Raw genomic sequence first — 21923 nt, 5'->3', positions numbered from 1 at the left:
TTTATGCAAGAGGTCTCTGAGTAGGGCAGGCACTGTGCTGGGGTCTTTCACATAATTCCTATAGCTCCCCACGATGAAGATTATTGACTTATTTTACTTTTAAAAATTTCAAAAGTATCACATGCTTGTCATTAAAATGTTAAACAACACAGAAGAACATATTGAAAACATACATTTCCCTTCACTTCTTTGTTCCTATCCCCTGCCGCATAACATCTCCTAACAGGGATGAATCCCACAAGATCATTTTCCATCATAAACATGTTTGCACACACATTGCATGCACGCATATATACACTTGTGCGGACACACATTTATATTAATAGAGTTCTGCGATTTTTAAAAAATATACTTTGGGCATTATCTCACATTGTCAGTGTGTACTTGTTTTTTCTTTTTAAGAGTGGGATACCGGGCGTGGTGGCGCATGCCTGTAATCCCAGCACTTGGGAGGCTGAGGCAGGAGGATCGCTGTGAGTTCGAGGCCAGCCTGGGCTACACAGTGAGATCCAGGTCAGCCTCAACTACATAGTGAGACCCTGACTCAAAAAAACAAACAAACAAAAGAGTGGGATAGCATGTGCAATAGACAAAATATACTCATTTATTTTATTATATCCCCCGGGTCAGCATTTAGGTTGCTTCCAGTGTTTAAAAATTGAAGCAACTAGTTGTATGGATGCATTTCTAGATTCTTAGAAGTAGAATTGCTGTACAAAAAGTTACGTCCTTTAAAATGTTTGTTGCTGGCAAATAGCCCTCCAAACGAGGTTTACATCAAGAGTTCAGGTAGGACAGTGCCCCTGTCAACATCAAACATCTCTATTATATCAATTACTTGACTCATTCGTTCGTTGCATACTTTTGGGAGAGTTACTCCATGCTAAATACCATACCGGGCACCCAGAGACAGGGCTATCAGAGAACTCGAGTAAGTTGTCCAAAGTCACACAGCTAATAAGAAGTCGACTGAAACCTACTTCAAAGCTCATGTCCCTCCACCACCTCTGTGCTATCAGCAAGATCTTTTCTCTCCCTGGTTTTATTGGCTTCCCTTTTCTTCTCCCCAGAGCACATCGGATTTCAGCTTCTCTGTGATTGTAGAAAATGTAAACTGCTACAGTTCTGGCATCATCTGCAGGAAATTTCTTTCCATCCATGTTGGGAACTCACTCATCATCTTTGATGACGACTCGGGAAATCCTGTAAGGCCTGGTGCTGGTGAGGGTTGAGTAGACAAAATACAGGCTACCTAGGGGCGGGGTCAGGGACAGCTGCAGACCATGGTGCCACCATGTCAGGGGCCAAGGCTGACTTTCTTGGGTGGGATCAGGAGCAAAAAAATTGGTGTCACTGCACAAGGGAGGCAGAAGCATTGACGACGTCCTGGAGCCGGGCTGGGCTTTGCAGCTGACCTAGGCATCAGGGACACTCAGGCCTGAAGACTGACCGTCTGCCCCTCTAGAGTCCTGAGAGCTTCCTGGACAAGAAGCAGGAGGTGCACACGTGGCAAGCAGGGTTCTTCACGCTGGTGCATTTCCCCCGGGAGCACATCACCCTCCTGTGGGACCAGAGGACCACGGTGCACGTGCAGGCTGGGCCTCAGTGGCAGGTAGTCACATAAGCAGAGCCTGAGCCACGCTGCTGGGTGTCCCTCCCAAGGAGCGGAGAAGAGCCCGCCTCTGGCCTGTCCAGCCCCTCCCCACTCTGTGCCCCTCCTCCCCTGACATGGCCCACCCCTCCTCACACTGCAGCCCGTCTAGGTCCACGGTGCTGACTCCTGGCCTGGGCTCACCCCTGCCATGCCTGCACCGACCTGGTGCCCTTCTTTCAGGGCCAGCTGGCAGGCCTCTGTGGGAACTTTGACTTAAAAACCATCAATGAAATGCGGACACCGGAGAACCTAGAGTTAACCAACCCGCAGGAGTTTGGCAGCAGCTGGGCTGCCGTTGAGGTAAATCGTCCCCCGGCAAAGCCTTCCCAGACTGGCTGCACCCCTCACTCCAGGTCAGGGAAGAGGGATGTCCGCATCATTCTGCTCCTGAGAATGTTCTCCCAGCCCCTGACTGGCAGCCCCTAGACTGTCCTGTGGCCTAAGGATGTGGCCAAGTCCCAGGGGCAGTGGTTGGAAGGGGGCAAAGTCCCCATCCTGGGAGAGATGGCCACTTTGTGGGGAGGGTGAAGCTTATAGAAGCATAATGGTCTTATCTATCTATGCCCATGACTCTGGTACCTGGCATTATTATGGCACAGAGAAGACACTCACAGGCTTGACATAACCCTGGGGGCTGGGGCTGGGACTGGGGTTAAAGGGGAGGCCCTGTTTGGTTGGATGAATGCATCGGAGAGAAGGCCTCTGAGAGGGAGGACAGTGCTGGCAGGGGCAGGAATGAGAGAAGCGTCCCTGAGTCTTGTAAGATTCCCAGCGAGGCTGCTAAGCTGTGATTTACGGAGGGAAACAGCACCAAACGGAGCTGTAGGCCTGGTTTCTTTTGTCTTGGATCATCCACTAACTTTGTGGGTGACCTTGAGTAGATCCTGTCTTCTGAGTGGTCCTCAGTGATGTGAGGGGGCTGTGCCAGGAGAGGTGCATAGCTTTCACTTCATGTGACAAATCTGAGCAGTCAGAAGAGGCTGCCTGGAGAGCTGCATTGAGAAATACCTAAGCCTTGTGTCACGTTCAGCCAGGAGGAGGACTGTGATCTACTACTTCTGTCTGTCATGGGTACAGCAGTGGAGAATGGTGATATGAGTGCGATCTACTCGTCTGCTTAACTAAGTGACCTTATTCTCTGCTGAGGGGTAGTTGGAGATGAGTTTGTGTAGATGGAGTAGGCAGAGCAGTTGGGTGTGGCCAGGAGCTCGTTCAGTCCAGAGGTGGGCAAAGCTGTTCCTGTCCTAACTCGGCCCTTTCTCATTGCCCCCACCGTGTGCCCCTTATCTCTTTGTTGTTTATTATACCTTTAGGCACATTCTGGGGTGCTCCAGTGGAAACGTAGGCCTGAAGAAACAGGTTCGGCAGACATGAGAGAAATGTGTGTTAGTTATCTGTTACTGTGTGACAATATTATTAGGCTCAGCGGCATTAAACAACACAGGCATCTTACCTCAGTTTATTTGGGTCAGGAATCAGGGCACATAATTTGGTCCTGTGCTTAGTGACTCCTAGGTGGCATCGAGGTGACAGGCAGGATAGACTGTCTCCTGGAGGGTTCACGGGAAGGCATTGTTTCCCTGCCTCCTCCCGTGGCTGTGGGTGGCACCTAGCTCCTTCCAACTGTGGAAGTGAAGATCCAGCTCTTTGGTTAGCTGTTGGCCCGAGGCCACCCTCAGCCCCTGGAGGCAGCCCACACTTCAGGCCTTGTGGGCTCCCCACACAGCTGCTTGCCTCCTTGTAGCCAGCAAGACGGGCTCTGCAGTCTTATGTAACATAACCAGGTCATCACACACGTAACCGTGTCCATCCCATCCGTTTTCCACGTTCTCCGGATTTGAAGCGAGTTGTAGCCCCCCCACCCCAAGGAAGGGATCACACAGGATGTGAACTCCAGGAGGCGGGGGCAGGGCAGATGCCTCTGCAACAGGCATTTGGGAGTGGGCAGGTCAGCAGCCCCCATCTCTGCCCTTCAGTGCCAGGGTACCCCGGACCCCCGGGACACATGTGTCCTGAACCCTCTCCGGGAGCCATTTGCCAAGAAGGAGTGCGGCATCCTGCTCAGCGAGGTGTTTGAGACCTGTCACCCGGTGGTGAGTGGGCCCCGCTTCGGCCCCTCCGGAGCCCCTTCCCACTCCCTTGGGGCCCCTTCTGCTCTCAGACCCCCAAGCCTCGGAAGAGACACCTAGGTCCAGGGAGGAGACCCATCTCTACCACTCTTCTGCCTCTGGTCTGACCCTTTCCCCAGATGACTGGGCACAGTTTCCATGCCCTCTGTGGGCACGCTCAGCCTGGCTCTTCTTGTCAGGAAGCTCTGCTGCAGAGTGAACTCACAGGCCTTAGACTGTGGTGCAGCCCCTTGCCTGCTCTGCCCTGAGCCGGGGAGGAGAAAGCTTAGGTCCTGAGTGGGGGTCTGCCTACCCCTTAGAGTTCTGATTTCCTTTCCCATGGCTGCCTTCCTCCCCCAGGCCCTTGCCCCATAGCTCACCCTATGCCATGGCCCCTTTGTGTCTGAACTGGTGGCCAGTGGCTGGAAAGCCGCAGGTCTGAATTCAGGATCTGACCTCTGACCTCTGACTTTTGACCTCCCCAGGTTGATGTCACTTGGTTTTACTCAAACTGCCTGACGGACACGTGTGGGTGCAGCCGGGGTGGTGACTGCGAGTGCTTCTGCACCAGCGTGTCTGCCTACGCACACCAGTGCTGCCAGCACGGGGTGGCCATTGACTGGCGGACCCCCCGCCTGTGCCGTGAGTGTCCCTCACCGGTCATTGCAGACAGGGTGGGTGGGGGCTGCATTTATTGAGTACTCAGTATGTGCCAGGTACCAACTGCTTGGTGGGGGCTGTTCACTGACCCTAGGAAATAGGTACATTTGAGGAATCTGCAGCCCAGGGAGAGGTTAACTAAGGCAGTTGAGGGCACCCAGTTTAGTGGTGGAGCCAGGTCCATCCCCAGATAGTGTAGTGCAAACCTGTGCTCTGGACCACTTTGCTGCGAGTTCCAGGAGCGCTGCCATTTGATTTGCCACAAGGTGGTGCTCTGAGCCCATGCTTGTAGGAGTTTGTCACTGCCCAGCGGCTTCTGTGCTGAACTAGATACTGCAGAGAGGCCTGGTCCCCTTCTCACCCCAGGCTCTGGGAAGACTGGCTTTTGTCTTATGCTTGTGTTCCTCCTCTAGAGCCTCTACCTCTCCCCTTTAGGACCACACAAAGCATACCCTGCTGCCCAGTGCTCACTAGTTCACTCATTCAACAGATTATCAAGGGCCTGCTCAGGGCCAGGCTTTGAGCCTTTGCTGGAGGTCCGAGAAGAACCACTATATAATCTCTCCCATAGATACCTGAATCCAAGACCGTCCTTGACTCTTGGAGTTTGGGAGGCAGGACAGGCCTAGCTCTTCTGGGAGGAGGGAGGCTGGGATGCTGGGAGCCCTGGCTCTTTCCATTTGTTCCAGGCTCTGTGCTGGCTCTTAAGAAGTCTCTGTTCTCTCTTCCAGCATATGACTGTGATTTCTTTAACAAAGGTAAGTGGTCACCCCCAAGTGGAGCCTCAGGGACCAGGGTGCTGCCAGCCCTGCCTTCGTGTCACATCAGCCTCAGTCAATCTGAGGTTGTGTTGCCCTTAGAACTGTGACATGGGGACTGCATCGGGTAGAGAGAGTCCTGATGGTGCAGGGCCCAGGGATGCCCAGGGACTCTGTCCAGTGGGTCCTGCAGCCCCCATCTGGAGCCAGAGATTGTGCTCACCCAGGGCAGCTTCACTAGGAGGTAAAAGCCCCATTTACACCAATACACCAGCTCCGTGGCCTCCTAATTGAGCTCCTCGGGCCCACAGCTGGTCATCTCGGGTTCCCTGAAGATGACACTTGGCAATTGCAAATGAAAACTGCTCTTTCTGAGGAAGGCCAGGCAGAACATACAGCCTGTCAGATCCATCTTCAAATACAGCCAAGGTCACAAGGTAGCAAGATGTGCTTCAACATCTAGATTATTAATGAGGGTGAAGACACGGGTCATAACTAAGGACCCAAAGAAGGTTAATTTCCAGTATTAGAGCCATTTAGTCAATTTTTCACTGGGCTGAATGGGTAACAGGGGGCGGGGTAGTTTTTAGCACTGAATTTCATTCATTTGGGCCAAGGTCAGGCCTCGGCAGAGTTAGATGCATATCCATCTTTGGTGCTGTTCACCCCTGACTTCCAAGCCCCCAACCCTCCCCCAGTTTCCATCCCTCTGGAGTCAGCGCATGTGGGTGTAGCCCAAGACCTCATCCTCAGTTTTATGCATTAGATAATGGTTTGAGAAATACCTCCCTGAGAAGGGTATGGCTGGTAGGATGGCAGGGACAGACTAGAGAAAAGGACCAAAGGTAGGGGACCTGTAAGACAAGGGCTGGACTGGGGCACAGCAGGACAATGCAGAGACGGTCCAGCCAAAATGTTCACCCCAAGGGCCCCTGACGGCCCCAAACCTTTAACTCCTAAAGGTTGAGTCTGTAAAGGGGAGAATTGCAGTTTCTGGGGCTGGCAAGGTCATCGTGACATCAGGCAAGACATTTCAGCAAGAGTCTGAGCAGAGTTTTCTCCCTTCTGTGGCATTTCGGGTGGCAGTAACTGGCAAAGGACAAGCTGTTTCTAGCATCTTCCACCTACCTACCCACCCACTCACCCATTCCTCGCTCTGTTCCTCTACCAACATTTTCTCTCGTCTGGGCCCTTGTGGGGCGCTGGGGTGTCAGTGGTAAATGAGACCTGTCACAGCAGTGTGCTGAGCTGGCCTATATCAAGTGTGTCCCTAACTCCACATTCAGTTGGAGGTTTGAAATTAGCCACTGCTGGGAGTATTTACACCATGGAAATCAGCAACGCATTACACCTTAGATTCTGTTTATTTATTTTTTTCCTGAGTGCTGGTTGTTAACCATTTACCAACATAGCACACAGTGTGCTGGCCTCACAGCTAATGGGGGAGACAGGAGGGGACCCCAACTCAGATCTTCATCACAGAGCAGTGGCCAGTGTGTGGCTGCTCCAAAGACTGTCAGAGTGGAGTGGAGGAGGGACGACGATGTCTGTGTGTGAGACAGAAGAGGGTGCAGGGAGAGCTCACCAAGGAGGTGACATTTCAACTAGTCCCTGAAGACTGAGTAGGTGTTTGCCAGGCACAAAACAGGGACGACTACTCGGGGGGAGGGAACAGCATGACAGAGACACAGCTAGGGCGCAGCTCGGCTCTTTCGAGGAAGAAGTGAGAGAAGTTCAGAGTGGCAAAAGCCAGGGAGTAGAGGGCCGGTGGGGAGATGGGGTTGGGGCAAAGAGTCCCTGGATTCAAACTGGGGCCTTTGGATTCTATCCTGAGGGACAAGGGGAGCCAGGGCTGAGTCACCGGGAAGCATGGCTGGAAAGGGATTCAGGCAGCTGTGGGGAGGAGGCCCTGGAAGGCAGGGGCACAGCAGAGGCTGGAAGGCGGTTGGTTGGGGATCCCCTGACCCACTCCAGCTCACACCCATCCAGGAACCCCCTAGACTTGAAAATGACACATGCTGAAAATAAATAGCTAAGCATGGACACTAAGCCTGAGTCTCCGGCCTCCATCCCTCAGGCCATGGGTGGGCAGAGGCCAGGTGTGCTGTCACCTCCCAGAGGAGCCTCTGAGTAAAGCAGTGGCTGTAATGGTCACATGTCAGGCATTAGATGGGCACAGAGACACGTTTGGGGGCCCGAATGTCCCCAGAGGTGGCCTTCTTCCCAGACTCCCGATGAAATGACTGCGACATGGTACCGACAGCCTGGAGCTTCCCTTCCTTCTCTTGGACCTAAGGTCCCTGCGGCCTGGATAGGAAATCCCCCAAGCCCCGACTTTGCGTCTTTCCGCCTCTGTCCGACAGGACCGGAAGGGTGTGATGGGAGATGAGGCTTCTGACTGGGCTCTTCCCTCCAGCACTAGGTAAAGGCCCCTACCAGCTGTCCAGTGTGGCAGCCGGCGGGGCCCTGGTGTCCGTGAAGGCTGTGGGCGGTGACATAGCCCTAGTTAAGGCAGAGGAGGTGGCGCCAGGGGACATCGTGAGCTTCCTGCTGACAGCTGCTCTGTACAAGGCCGTGGCCCACGGTAAGCGCTCCCGCCCCAGCGCCAGCCCCACTCAAGCCCTTTGGGGAAGGAGGCAGGTGCTGGCGAGGGGAGGGTGCCAAAGCCCTGAGCCAACTGCGTGGCTGGAGGGATGAGGACTCAACAGCTGCTCCTCTCCTGGTTCAGACTGGGCTTCTGGGTCAGTTTCTTAGGCTCTATGGAAAAAAAGCAGGGGGATCTTTTTCATCTTTTCAAAAAATATTAGGGAGGCCGAAGCCCAAATGGTCCTTAGCACCTCACTTTATGCAAGCGGTGGTTCAGAAAAGCCTAGGGCCAGCTCCTCCTCTTCTTCCTCCTCCTTCATTCTCTTCTCTTCCCTCTTTCCTCCTTGTCCAACCCACCAAGCCTCTCTCCTCGCCTTTGTGTCTTTCACCGAACCATATCTTCTTACCAGGCACATGGCTAGGCACAAGTGATTGAGGCTGTGAGGGACACAGTCTCATGGGTCCCATGGCTGGGGCAGTCGCAACACCCAAGGGGGCATTGAGAGGGGCCCCTGGCTCAGTCTTGGGAAGACAGAAGTGGCTTCCTGGAATAAGTGGCATCCTCTCCAGGGGCAAAGATTTGAGGAGGGACTTGGGAGCTTAGCTTAAGGGTCAAGACGTACCATGGAAAGGCTGTAAGGGGCTAGGGGTACACTGTGGCTCATGCCCAGCCTAGGCCGTGGGTAACGCTGGTGGTCGTGTAAGCCCCGGTGCAGTAGGAATACAAGGCGGATTCGCACAGCTGCACCAGGAGGCCTAGTAGAGAGGAGCTGGGTGCCCCAGGCTCACCTCCCCAGATCCATGTGGTCCTGATAAGGAAGGAATGGGGTCTCCCCACCCTTCAGAGGCTGGGCCCTCTGCTTAGTGGGCGATCTCTGTTCTCCGATCACTGTTTTAGTACAGGAAGTAAGGTGTGTGTAGAGGGGCTGGCTTCCCTGCAGTGCTGGCTCCCCGGTTTATAGGTGAGAGGGCAGAGGCTGGAGAGGTTAGGTATTCACCCGAGGGAACTGGGCTCCTGAGCACTGACAGGAGCCAGCCTTGGGCTCCAGTGTCTGTTTTCCAAGCTGCTGTGCCATGCTGCTCTCGAGCAGAGGGGTTAAGAAAGAAGTGTATTTTAGAGAAGGCAAGGTTTTCAAGTTAAAACAAGCCTTTGCACCTTAAGGTATGGGTTAAGGGCCCTGTAAAGAGGACTTCAGGAAAATGATTGTGAAGCCATGGTCTGGGCCAACCTCAAAGCTAAGGTTTAGAGAGGAGGTGACTTGCCCGAGGTCTTGCGGCCTGTTCAAGTGCTCAGCCCTGGGCTAGGTGCCACCCTGAGCCCACTGTGTGGTGGTTAAGATCCTGGGCCCTGGCCTTTGCTTTTCAGGCCATATTCCTGCCCCCTTGGCCATTGTCAGCCAGGTCATTGGGCCCCACATTTACCTGTTCATTACATTGCCCTCTTCCGCTGCGTGTGAGCTCCAAGAGCACCGGGACTCCTCTCATTTTGTCTCTTGCTGAGTCCCCGTCCTGAGGACAGTGCCTGGCACTCAGTATGTATCTGCAGCTGAATGAATGAAGTCTTCCCTTTATTGGGTTCCCATAGTAATTTTATTCACTCTTTTAAAAATTAATTATTCAGATCACTAGGTTTCATATTGGCAGATTCATGCACATACATCACATACTGAGGTCATTCGATGCCTCCGTCGTTCCTTGCCCCACCCTCCCCTCTAGTTTTACACGAGGGGGTTCAGTGCATATAATATATTTTGTTCATATCTATGCCCCCTTCTCTGCCCTTCTGTCCCCTTCCCCTCCTTTTTATTTCCTTCTTCTTGTCTTATAATAGTCTCCCTTCTACTTTCTTGTCATCCTTTTTAGATTCCACATATTAGGGAGAGCATGTGGTATTTGTCTTTCTGAGTCTGTCTTATTTTGTTTAACGCAGTGGTATCCAGACCCATCCACTTTCCTGCAAATGACCCAATTTCATTCTCCCTTACAGCTGAATAAAACTCCATTTTGTAAATGTACCACATTCTGTTTATCCATTCTGCTATTGATGGGCCCCTACGCTGGTTCCATACCTTGGCTATTGTGAATTGTGCCACAATAAACACGGGTATGCAGGAATCCCCAGAATATGTTAACTTTAATGCTTTAGGAATATACCAAAGCAATGTATAGTAGAGTCCTATGGTAGGATTTATTTACTTGCTTATTTTTGTATTCTTGATGATAGCCATTCTGATTGGAACAAGATGGAATCTTGAAGTAGTTTTGATTCACTAATGGCTAAAAATGTTGAAATTTTTATATAATTATTGGGCATTTGTACTTCTTTTAAGAAGAGTCTGTTCAGTTCATTTGCCCATTTATTGTTTAGATTATTTTTTTTTCTTTTTATTGAGTTTATTGGTACATTCTAGGTATACAATACAGTTACATTGATTACTGGGATCTTGTACTGTTACATGACAGGTCTTGGTTCTCATTTTTTTCCCCCTTGTCCCTGCCCTCCCTTCACCCCCTTCTACCCTTCCCATTTACAGACACTTTATTTCCATTTTTTCATTTTCTCATATTTTTTCTTTTCCCTTATTCCCTTTCCCCTACCCATCCCACTTTCCTTACACCTTTAGCCCTTTTCTTCCTATTTCACATTGTTAATTATCCCATTAGGATCTTGTGTACTATTATAGTTTTTCACACTAGAGAAACGATTCGGTATTTACACCTGTGTGACTTATTTATTTCACTTAAGAGTATATCCTCAATATTTATCCATTTTCCTATGAATGACTCTAATTTCTCATTCTTTATGGCTGAGTAGTATTCCATTTTATAGAAAAACCACATCTTCTTTATCCAGTCTCCACCTGATGGGCAAATGGACTGTTTCCAAGTTTTAGCTATTACAAACTGTGCCACTATAAACATAGGTGCACATATGTCACTGTGATATGATTCATTTAATTCTTTTGGAAAGATACCCAGCAGAGGGATGGCTGGGTCAAATGGAACCTCCAGTCCAAGCTCTTTGAGGTATCTCCATATTGATTTCCATAGTGGTTGCACCAGTCTGCACTCCCACCAAAAATGGAGAAGGGTTCCTTTCTCCCCACAACCCCGCCAACATTTGTTATTGGTTGATTTCTTGATTGCAGCCATTCTTTGTGGGGTGAGGTGTTGTTTTCTCTCAGTGTTGTTTTCATCTGCATCTCTCGAGGGACCAGTGATGTGGAACATTTTTTCATATATTTACTTGCTGCTTTTACTTCTTGGTCTGAGAAATGTCTGTTCATTTCAGATGCCCATTTTTGAATTGGGTCTTTATATTGGGGGGGCTGATTGTTTTGAGTTCTTTATATATTCTAAATAAGAGTCCTTTGTCTGAGGAGCAGCTGGTAAAAATTTTTTCCCACATTGTAAGTTGTGTCTTAGTTCTGTTGATGGTTTCTTTTGCAGTGCAGAAGCTTTTTAATAAGATGAGATCCCAGTTGTTGATTCTTTCTGTTAGTTCCCGTGTTACTGAGGATTTGTTCATAGTCTTTTCCTATGCCAATGTCTTCCAGAGTTCTGCCTAAGTTATCTTCCAGCAAGTTTAGTGTTTCTGTTTGAATATTTAGATCTTTAATCCACTTGGATTTTAATTTAGTTCATGGTGAGAGATAAGGGCCTAGTTTTAATCTCTGGCAGGTTGAGATCCAGTCTTTCCAACACCATTTATTAAAGAGGCTATCTTTCCTTCAGTGGGGATGGTCAGCTCCTTTGTCAAAGATGAGGCAGCTGAGTACATCTGGAGATGTTTTTGTGTCTTCCAATCTAGTCCACTGATCCTCACGTCTGTTTCTTTTTCAGTACCATGCTGTTTTCATCACAGTGGCTTTATAGCATAGTTTGTTTAGATTATTTGATTTTTGTGAGTGCGTGTTATTTTTTGTGTTCTTTATATATTCTAGATATCAATTCTCTGTTGCCAGAGTAGCTGGTAAACATTTTCTCTCATTCTGTAGGATGTATCTTTATTCTGTTAATTGTTTCTTTTGCTATGAAGAAACTTTTTAATTTGATATAATTTCATGTATTGATTCTGTGCTATTGGAGTCCTGTTAGGAACTCTTTGAGCCTATGGCTTCAAGTGTTTCCCATGTTTCTTTTGAAAGTTTCAGGCTTTTGGAGTCTTATATCTAAGAATTTGATCCATTTTGAATTGATTTTTGTGAGAGATAGAGATCTAGTTTCAGTATTCCACAATATTATATCCAGTTTCCCCAGCACCATTTGTTAAAGAGGCAGTTGTTTTTGCCAACATATATTTATGGCTCCTTTGTCCAGAATCAGATAGCTGTATTTGCGTGGGTTGGTCTCTGTGTCCTGTGTTCTGTTCCATTTGTATGTGAGTCTATTTTTGTGCCAGTGCCATGCTCTTTTGGTTGCTATCGCTTTTATAGGGTAATTTAAAGTCAGGCATTGTGAACCTCCAGCATTGCTGTTTTTTGTTTGGATTGCTTTGGCTGTTCTGGGCCTTTTAAATTTCCATATATTTGTAAGGATCAGTTTTTCTAGTTCTGTGAAGAATGTCATTGATATTTTGATGGAATTGCATTGAATCTGTAGATTGCTTTTGATAATATGGCCATCTTGACAATGCTAATTCCAGTCCATGAACATGGGTGTCCTTCCATCTTATGGTGTTTTATTTGTTTGTTTGTTTTCAATTTCTTTCTTCAGTGTACTGAAGTTTTCAGTGTAGAGGAGGTCTTTTGCCTTCTTACTAAGATTGATCCCTAGGCATTTTATTTTATTTGAAGCTACTGTGAATAGAATTGTTTTCCTGATTTCTTTCTCAACCAGTCCATTATCAGTGTACAGAAAAGCTATTAATTTTTAATGTTGATTTTATTCCTGTTACATTGCTGAATTAAATTATCAGCTCCGAGAGTGTTTAGGATCTTCTAAGTGTAGCATCATACCATGTGCAAACGAGGATAGTTTGATGGCTTTTTTTCCTATTTGAATCACTTTTGTTCTCTTACCTAATGACTGTAGCTAAAATTTCAAGAACTACACTGAATTCTATACTGAGTAAGAGTGATGACAGTAGACTTGTTCCTGATCCTGAAGGAATTTAACAGCAGGCAGGAAAAGGCTTTCTTAGCCTAATAAACCATTATGAAGAGCAGTTGTTCTTAATGGACTCTTCCTGCAGTTACTGCACGTCTTCTTGCAGCGGCCTAGGGAGGTGTAAGGGGACATGGGGGCCAGGTGGGGTGGGTAAAGTTGCATCAGGCTGGAACCAGGCCTTCTACACATACCTCTCTGCCTGCGTCTTACCACAGCCTAGGTGTTAATCCCTTACGCACAGCACAGCCCATGTGGGGACCTGGAACTCAGATCCAGGGACATTCCACATACCTGCTTGGACCTGGGGCTCTGGGAATCCGTAGGACCCTGTGGGGAGGGCCGGGGATTGTCCCCTGGCAGCCACACTGGTGCCCTAGAAATTGGCACTCCAGAGCCAGGAAACTGAACGCAGGCTTCAGGCCTCTGGCCAAACTTTCTCTCTGGGACCCTTTTGCCAGCTGGGCTTGGACAAGGGGCTGCCAGCCCTGACCCTCTGGGATTGTAGGAGTAGCAGGACCAAGCTGAGGACACTGAAACCCGGCAAATCACTAAGCCCCAGCTTGTCCCATATGTCCAAAAGCATGCGGCTCCTTCAGGGTAGCCATTTCTGTCTCTTTGCTGCTGAGTCTTGGGCACTTCGAATAATGCCTGGCACACAGAGTGTTCTCAGGAGTGTTTGCAAAAGGAAGAGGGAAGGAAGGAGGGGAAAGGGGGCTGGGAGAGGTAAAGCAGGAGAGAAGCAGATTGTTTGGCCACATTCTGAGGCTAAGCAGATGGAGGCTTCTGTAACCCTTCATGTCCCCCAGATAGAGATGGTGTGGACAGAAGGTAGGGCAGCAGGCAGGAGGAGAGGGGCCCAGATTGTCCACGGGGGCATCACCTTGAGTTACTGAGAATGCCGGACCCCTCTCTGTGTTGACCTTACCCATGTGGCTCTGTGCAGACCCGGATGTGGTTTCCCTGGAGGCAGCGGACAGACCCAATTTCTTCCTCCACGTCACGGCCAACCAGTCTGTGGAGCTGGCTAAGTGGCAGGGCGGCGAAGCTTTCCACCACCATGCCTCCTTCTCGCTGCACCAGGGGACATGGCGGGAGGGCCTGGTGGCCCTGGAGTGCCTGGCAAAACCTGGCTTCTTCCTCTACGTGTCAGGCTCTGTGCTGGCCTTGCGGCGCTATGAGAACATGGAAGCGTTCCGCCGGGGCACACTCTTCCGCCTTTTGGGTAGGTGCCCACCCGCCACGCTCCTTTGTCCTCAGCACTGTGCACCCATTCAACCACTCTTCCTGCCCTCTCTCCATTGCCCCCTTCCAGTCACCTCAAGTGATAGAGTCATCCCCCTGGCACAAGGAGGCCACAAGGGGGCCGTTCTAGGATGAGAGGTGGCCTGTTCTCCAGGTCAGTGGCCTAGGAAGCTGTGGGCAGTGTAGCCCGGGGCCCCGCCGATTTCCTATGTCCTGCCTACTGCCCCAGGCCAATTACATGGGCTAAAAATACATGGCCTTTGTGGAAGCGAGGGGAGAAGTGACCCTGATGGCAGCTCGGAGCCGGCGGCTCAGGTTTCTTGGGATGTCTGCCCATGAGGGATGGTTCATGGGGGCCAGCTGAGCAGCCAGGAGCCTCCCTCTCGCCCCAAGGGGCCCAGCCCCTGGGCAGTGGTGGGGCAGCTCCCTGCTCTTTCTGATCAAGGCCAAAGTTCACTCAGCCCCTGGCCCTAAAATGTTCACCTCTGCCTAACCCAGAAGAACCATGCTTACGTCCAGCTTTGTGTGTCAGTATTCCAGTGACACCCACCAGCACAGTCATCCTCAGCTGTGACATCAGAACTCGCTGAGACACTGGGGCACGGTGGAAAGAACTCATGCTCTGCAGCTGGACAGCCCTGGGGGAAGCCTAGCCTGTCCCCGGCACTTGGAGGGGGTCCTCCATGTCGCCCTTCTGTGACGTTACCTATAAAATCCTCACAAGGACCTGGTGAGGTTGACTGGCCCTTGTGGGTGTCGCTCTGGGGCTGACACGTAGCGGGTGCGCCCCAGATACCGGTTCTGTTTCCTCTCCAGGCACAGTGTGCAGCTCAGGGTATTAGGAGGGGCTGCCAGTGGGGAGCTGCTCGCTCCAGGCTTCACGGAGCCTGCCCACACCTCCCCGAGAGCCTGTGGGTTCAGAGACTGCTCCTTTGCCCACCTCCAAATCCCCTCCCATGTAGGCCACAGACTTCCTTCATTTATCAAGGCCCTGGCCACAGGGCATCTTTTGAGAACATCTCCCTTGGAAAGTTTATTTTCCCTCCAGCATCTGTACCTCAGTTTACTCATTAAACTGGGAATAATAACAGTGGCTTCTTCAGTTAGGATGACTGGGAGGACTAAAGAATAAACACACTCGAACTCTTTTGCGTAGCACTCAGTGCTGTTTCAGAGTCGGCTGCCATCATGGTCATTAGCATTGGCCCAGCTCCAGGGGCACGAGGACAGTTCTCACCCACATGCATTCAGGCCCTTGGGGCCCCTTCCGAGAGGCCCCTTGGGAACAGGCAGTATTGAGAGAGAGCAGCTCAAGGACCAGATGCCCAGGAAGGCCTTGGGCTCAGCTGGGAGAAGACCCCAGCACCCACCTCACCCCTCAAGGGAGAGCTTCTCTGATGCAACGGCAGTTGCCGGTGGCCCTGCCAGAGACAGGGCAAGGGAAGGTGATTCAGGGCAAGCCTGGCACCAAGGTCCCAGAGGGAAGGGTGATGGGGCAGCCTTGGCGAAGATCAGGGGCCCGAGTGTCCGCTTTATCCACCCCCGAAGCCCCAGGCTCCGCCCTACACCAGGTTTGCGGCACTCCATCCCTAGGCCCCACAGCACCAACCCGTCACCATGGAGACAGCCCTTTGCTCTCTCCTTCACTCCTCTTGTCTCCTCTTGGGCAAGGAGGGCAGGGGCCGAGTGCTCTGGCACCTCTGTGCTCTGGCATCTGACCCAGAGCCAGTGCCTGGTCTCACTTGGTCCAGACTCTGGGGTGGTCATCCTTTCTAGATGCCGAGCCCTTGGGTGCTGCCTACCCCATCTGTGAATGGCGCTATGATGCCTGTGCCAGCCCCTGCTTCCAAACCTGCCGGGACCCAGGGGCAGCCAGATGCCAGGATGTGCCCAGGTGAGGGGAGAGCGACTGTGGGTGTGGAGTCAAGATGTGTGCTCCAGTGTGCGTGAGCATACATGTACTTGCAGGCATACACATATGTGGATGGGCTTGTTTGTGGTCTGTGGGCATGAGTGTAAGCACATGCTAAGGTACACGTGGGTGCTCGGATTCCCCTGTGTATGAGCACTTCATGTGTAGGGGACACGTGGAGCAGGCTAACTGTGCCTTTATCCATGAGTGTGGCATATGATGTGTATGCGTGTATCTGTTTGTGCATGACATACACATAGCTGAACCTCGTGCGTGTTTATATGTATTAATATGCATGGCTGTATGCATGTGTGTGAGCTGCGTGTATATGGGTGGTGTGTACAGCAGTGTGCCTGCGTGAGTGTGCATACACTGATGTTTGTGGGATCACGTGTATGAATGCATGTATGTATGTGTATGTATTGTGGTATCCTGCAGGCGTGGAGGGTGTACATGAGGCTGTGTGATCGGGAGCTAGGTGGCAACGTGTGAGCACCTCACATGCGTGTGCATAGCCGTGTCTTGCTCATGTACGTCTCCCTCTGAGCCGGGGAGGGGATAAGCGTGTGCACAAGTGCACTGCGTGCATATCTGGGAATACGCACGTGTGTGGCGCCTCTATGGAGGATGTCTCTTCACGTGTGTGTGTACATGAGTAGCATGTGCACACACATGTCATAGAGAAGGTTGAGACCTGTGTTCTGTGCCGGTGGAAAGGGGTGACCAGCCCCTTATTCTAGACCAATAACCCGCTCCCTGCTCTACTCTCAGGATAGAAGGCTGTGTCCCTGTGTGCCCCGTCCCCAAGGTCCTGGATGAAGTCACACAGAGATGTGTCTACTTGGAGGACTGTAAGTGGCCCGAACGTCTCCTTCCTCCCTGAGGCTCCCTCTAAGTCCCCAGGGCCTCACTTGGCGCTCGTGCCTGGAGCCTCTGGTTCCTGAGCACTGGGGTCAGCATGGGCCTGAGGAAGGAGGATGCTTTAGAGCAGGCAGAGGAGCCATCCAGACCCCTCGCCTGCTTCCCAGGGAGAGAGGTGAGGCCCAGAGTGGGGCGGGCCTGGCTCAGACCTCGGGTCTCTTGGCTCTGGGCAGGGAGCTCTGAAGGGGCAGAGTCCATGCCTGCTGATGTCTCTGAGATCATCCACAGCCAGGGGATGAGGCGCCTGCTGCCTGGCAATCAGAAGCTGCCCTCTCCGCGTCCTCTGGCCCCACACCTCAGCTCTCCCCGGCAAGACGGCCCAGGGCAGCAGTGCCTCACCTCCTGAACCTCTTCTCTTGTCTGTCCCAGGTGTGGAGCCAGCTCTTTGGGTTCCCACAGAGGCCTCTGGTAATGAGACCCTGCCTCCTGGACAAGCGCTGCCCGCCCCTGGTGACAAGAGGCCACAGCTGGCCCCCACACTCAGGCCAGCCCTCACCCCAGCAACCCCACTCACTGCGGCCCTGAACCCCCTGATGGCAGCCACGGAGGGGCCAGTGCTGTCCCCAGGCCCCACCCAGTCTGCCCTGCAGCAGCCACTGGAGCTCACTACCTCTAACTTCTCTGTCCGCCCTACAGAGGCCCCAGCCAGTAAGGGCGTGACCGCCAGTGTCCTGGCCACCTCCCACCTCCTGGGATCCGCATCCCTCCCCCTATCCCTGCAGACATCCACATCTGGCAGGGCATCAGGTGCTGTGGAGACAACCAGGGTGACTGTGACCTCTGCAGGGAGCCCCAACATCACAGTCTCCTCCCGGTCACCCCCTGTACCACGCTTCCCACTCATGACCAAAGCCGTCACAGTTCCAGGTCACAGTTCCTTGCCTCTTAGGACCACACCCCTGCAGCCTTCCATGCTACCAGGTCCCTCCTCCAGGCCTGTGGCTCCCCCTGGGGTGACCTCCAGGCCCCCTTCCTCCTCAGCCTTCCCCAAGGCTCTGCTGACACCTCCCGTAACCGAGATCTCACATAAGATGAGGACCCCCCAGCCCACCCTGGCCCAGAGCAGCAGTGCCCCAATGGTGGCTAGCACAGCAGCAGAACAGGGTCCGTTCAGTCCCCTTGCCACCCAGGGCATGGAAGTGGTGCCATCCACAGGGAAGGGTGAACCTGGGCATGGCCAGCCCCTGGGCCTGCCAGCATCTCCACATCCAAGCTCAGTCCCCACTGTGCTGCCCCACCCAGCCCGGCACAGCACCACTTCCACTGGGCCTCCAGCTCTGGCCCCAGAGACCCCAGCTATTGCCAGCCTCCCCACAGCTGCTCAGGGACTGGAAGCCACGGCCTTCCTGTCTCCAGAGTCAAGCCGGCCCGCCCAGATCCTCTCTGGCCTGCCTCCCGACACCAGCCTGCCCCTGGCCAAAGTGGGCACGTCTGCCCCAGTGGCCACGCCTGGCCCCAAGGGCTCAGTCACCATCCCTGCACATCAGCATCAGGCCGCATCTCTGGCGGTGGCCTTGACTGTACCTGCTCAGACACTCAGCCCCGCACTGCCTGTCACCCTGGCTGCAGCAGCCCAAGAACACCCATCCAGTCACACAGCCCCTCAGACAACAGGTGTAGCTCCAGGGCTATTTCTGGGAGCCACACTGCCAACCTCTGGAGTTGTGGCTGTGGCTGGAGGGGCAGCCCGTACTGTGCCAATTGCCCCACGAAAGAGCACCCCACAGAAAATGGCCATCCTGTCCAAGCATGTGTCCCTGCCCACTTCTGTCTATGGCTCTGCCGAGGGTGGGCCCGCTGGACTGACAACAGCCATAGTCCACACTACTGCTCCCTTGGTGACTGAGGTCAAAGGCCCATGGGCTGGCACAGTGCCAGTGGTGCCCACGTCCCATGCCCTTAGCCATGTCTCAGCCAAGACAGCCTCCTGGGAGAGCTCACTGGTAGAGGCCCAGGGAACCTCCGCAGGACCCCAGCTCCCAGCGGTACCCCTGGGTGAGGCCACCACTGAGCAATCTGGGCGTTCAGCCCCGGCGCATGGCATTGCAGCTGGTTCAGCTGAGGCCTTGGCAACCACCCTTGAGGCCAACACATCTGCCACCTGTGTTGTGAGTGACCTGTTGGGGCCGTTCCTGTCTGCAGTCCCTCCCTCCACACCTCCCTCCCTGTGCCGTTGGACGTCACTTGCTCACCTTCCTGGGCCCACTGCACCCTCTGTCCATTAACAAGCAGCCCAGCTGCAAGATGAAAGTGAAATCTCTGTCTGTGCCCCTGCCCCGCTCCCCTGCTTCTCCTCTGGGACCTTGAAGCCACAGCGGGCCCTGTCCTTCCCATCTGGGCCCAGAATGCTGATTAGATGGCTTGGTTCGTCGCCCGTGGTGTGAGGGTGTGGGGTGCCCGTGGATGCTTGTGCCTGAGTACCTGTGTGGAAGCCATGTGGATGTTAGCTTTGTGTTCTCATCTTTGACTCAAAGCGAGTGCTTGTGTATCTGTGTGCTGTGCATGGTGTTACGAGACATCCTCATGTGAAGAGGGAGTACACGCTCGTGCGTGTGTGTGCGCACACGTAGATGTCTGTGAGTATGAGCTGCTGTGTCTGCATGCCATGTGCCTGGAGCTCTTAGCATGGGCCAGGCAGTTATGCAGAGTGCAAAAGACTCAGGCTTTCTGTCCCTTGGTCCCCAATGTAATACTGGGTGCACCTCCTAGGCATCATTCCCCAGTGGTCTTGCGCTGTCCCAGCAAGTCTGGGGTGGGGAAGGGGCTGCAGCTGCTGGAGCAGACACTCACCTGTCCCTCTACTCTGTGCCCCAGCCCATCGCCGAGCAGGACTGTGTCCGCCACATCTGCATAGCAGGCCAGCTCGTCCGTGTGAACCAGTCCCAGCACTGTCCTCAGGGTGCTAGGCCCCCTCGCTGTGGGGTCCTGGGCCCTGCAGTGCGGGTGGGCGGGGACCGCTGCTGTCCTCTCTGGGAGTGTGCCTGTGAGTCACGCGAGCCTTGGTGCGCCTGTCACCCACCTTCCCCAGCGTGACCTCTACCCTTGATCTGTGCTCCTCCACACCCCCCTCCCGGGAGACCTCTAGTCCCATGGACCCCTGACCCTCTGTTGTGAGGTGCCTCATCCAAGGGACCTCTGAATCACTTAGGAAATGGCCCAGGCACCGGCCCCATCTTCCTAGGTGGCCTTGGAGGCATCTTTCTTCTCCTTGTACTCTGCTCTCGTCCCCAGGCCGGTGTTCAGTCTTCCCTGACCTGAGCTTCGTGACCTTCGATGGGAGCCATGCAGCCCTGTTCAAGGAGGCCATCTATATTCTCAGCCAGAGCCCAGATGGGATGATCACCGTCCACGTCCTGGACTGCAAAAGTGCCAACCTGGTGACTGTGCCTCACTTCCTGCCCTGCCAGGACCTGGGCATTGAACTAGGCTTAGAGGGGAGACTGGGCAGTGAGCTGGGTCTTGAGGGGTGCCAGAAGTGGGGACAGATGTGGAAGCCCTCAGAGCACCAGCTCCCTTTACCTCACCTGATCTTCTGGAGGGTCACAGCCTACCTGCCTTAGGCCAAGCGGTAGCTTCCCTGGAGGATCACAGGGAAGAGTTGAGCAGAGAGCGCCACCTCCTGGCTTGGCCTGGACCCCGCACAATTCACAGCGTGTGGGATGGAGCAAGTGCCATGGAGCTGGGGGAGCCACTCCAAGGCTGAGGCCTGTGATCCTGGCTATCAGCTGCCTGGCACTTCCTACTAGGATGCCCCTGAGAGCCCCGTGGAAGGAGGAAGCTTTTTTTTTGTTTCTTTTTTGGCTGGGCTTGCACGAGATCAGGGAGACTGGAAAAGCTCCCGCTTGTTGTACTTGCTCACCTGGGGGGGACTACGGGTCTCTGAGGTTGGGCTCTCTCTTCAGGGACACCTGAACTGGCCCCCGTTCTGTCCAGTGATACTGAATGTGACTCATCTGGCCCATCAAGTCACCATCGACCGCTTCAACAGGAAGGTGAGTGCATTGCATCAGAGAGGTGGCCTTCGGGGCAGGGCAGCAGTCTCCGAGGGACAGGATATTGGGGGGCGGGCTCAAGACTTAGTCATAACTGGGGACAGAGGTGGAAGGAGACTCTCTTTTTAAAAATGCAAAATAAGATTTGTTTGGACGTTATTTTAATTAGAATGCTTGTGCTCACCCCACTGTCAGAAGAGGAATGGTACCGGGAGGGATCTAGACTAAGTCTATATGGTAAGAGACAGTGGTCTAAAATCAGTGCTGTTAGAAATATCTCATTTTTGCCACTAGAAAAACAACCTGGGGCCACATGAACACATTACTAGGGCCCCTTTCAAGAAGGGGACTGTATAAGCAAGCGACCCCTACATAAGTCACCTCAGTCAAAGAGACTTCCTCCCCACAAGGCCTCCTCTGCTACCGCCAACAGGCATGTGAGAGAGAAAGATTTGTCTCCTCCCCGGGTCCCAAAGTCACGACTTCTCCCCAGTTTCGGAGTCCAAACCAGCAGCTTTCCTTCTGGAGTCTGCCCTCATTTCTGACCATAATGTCATCACACCAGAGTTCTCAGGAGTGGCTGGTGACAGTTTGTCATAGGATGGAAACTTACACAGAAATTTCTCTGTGTTTAATTCCTTAGTTTTTAAATGTTTCATTTAAAGCCGGGCGTGGTGGCACACGCCTATGTAATCCCAGCACTCGGGAGGCTGAGGCAGGAGGATCGCCATGAGTTCGAGACCAGCCTGGGCTACATAGTGAGTTCCAGGTCAGTCTCTACTACATAGTGAGACCCTGTCTCAAACCTCCCCCCCAAATTAAATGTTTCATTTAAAAACGAAGGCCTAATTTACACACGTAGATGCCCCTTGTTTAATCCACAATTCTATACATTTCAACAAAGACCTACAGCCTATAACCCAGAGTCATATTAAAGGGCGGTTCTGTCATGCCAAACACAGGGGAGGGTCACCATATATA

General features: G+C 52.7%; 1 protein-coding gene across 1 annotated transcript in view; it reads left to right on the top strand.

Moving 5' to 3' along the window:
- Window positions 1-21923, top strand: part of Otog (otogelin) — a 74246-nt gene that overhangs the window by 35236 nt on the left and 17087 nt on the right. The window contains exons 26-39 of the mRNA XM_010615147.3: window positions 1071-1205; window positions 1466-1612; window positions 1835-1954; window positions 3631-3747; window positions 4248-4404; window positions 5154-5180; window positions 7597-7764; window positions 13819-14097; window positions 15894-16011; window positions 16801-16880; window positions 17320-19058; window positions 19765-19933; window positions 20182-20327; window positions 20853-20942. Of these exons, the coding sequence (XP_010613449.1) occupies window positions 1071-1205; window positions 1466-1612; window positions 1835-1954; window positions 3631-3747; window positions 4248-4404; window positions 5154-5180; window positions 7597-7764; window positions 13819-14097; window positions 15894-16011; window positions 16801-16880; window positions 17320-19058; window positions 19765-19933; window positions 20182-20327; window positions 20853-20942 (3492 nt within the window). The remainder of the gene's footprint in view (window positions 1-1070; window positions 1206-1465; window positions 1613-1834; window positions 1955-3630; window positions 3748-4247; window positions 4405-5153; window positions 5181-7596; window positions 7765-13818; window positions 14098-15893; window positions 16012-16800; window positions 16881-17319; window positions 19059-19764; window positions 19934-20181; window positions 20328-20852; window positions 20943-21923) is intronic.

This window comes from Fukomys damarensis, unplaced genomic scaffold, assembly GCF_012274545.1.
Source record: "Fukomys damarensis isolate Sample0158 unplaced genomic scaffold, DMR_v1.0_HiC HiC_scaffold_16, whole genome shotgun sequence".
In the NCBI taxonomy this organism is placed as follows: domain Eukaryota; kingdom Metazoa; phylum Chordata; class Mammalia; order Rodentia; family Bathyergidae; genus Fukomys; species Fukomys damarensis.
This window is presented reverse-complemented; position numbering and strand designations above follow the sequence as displayed.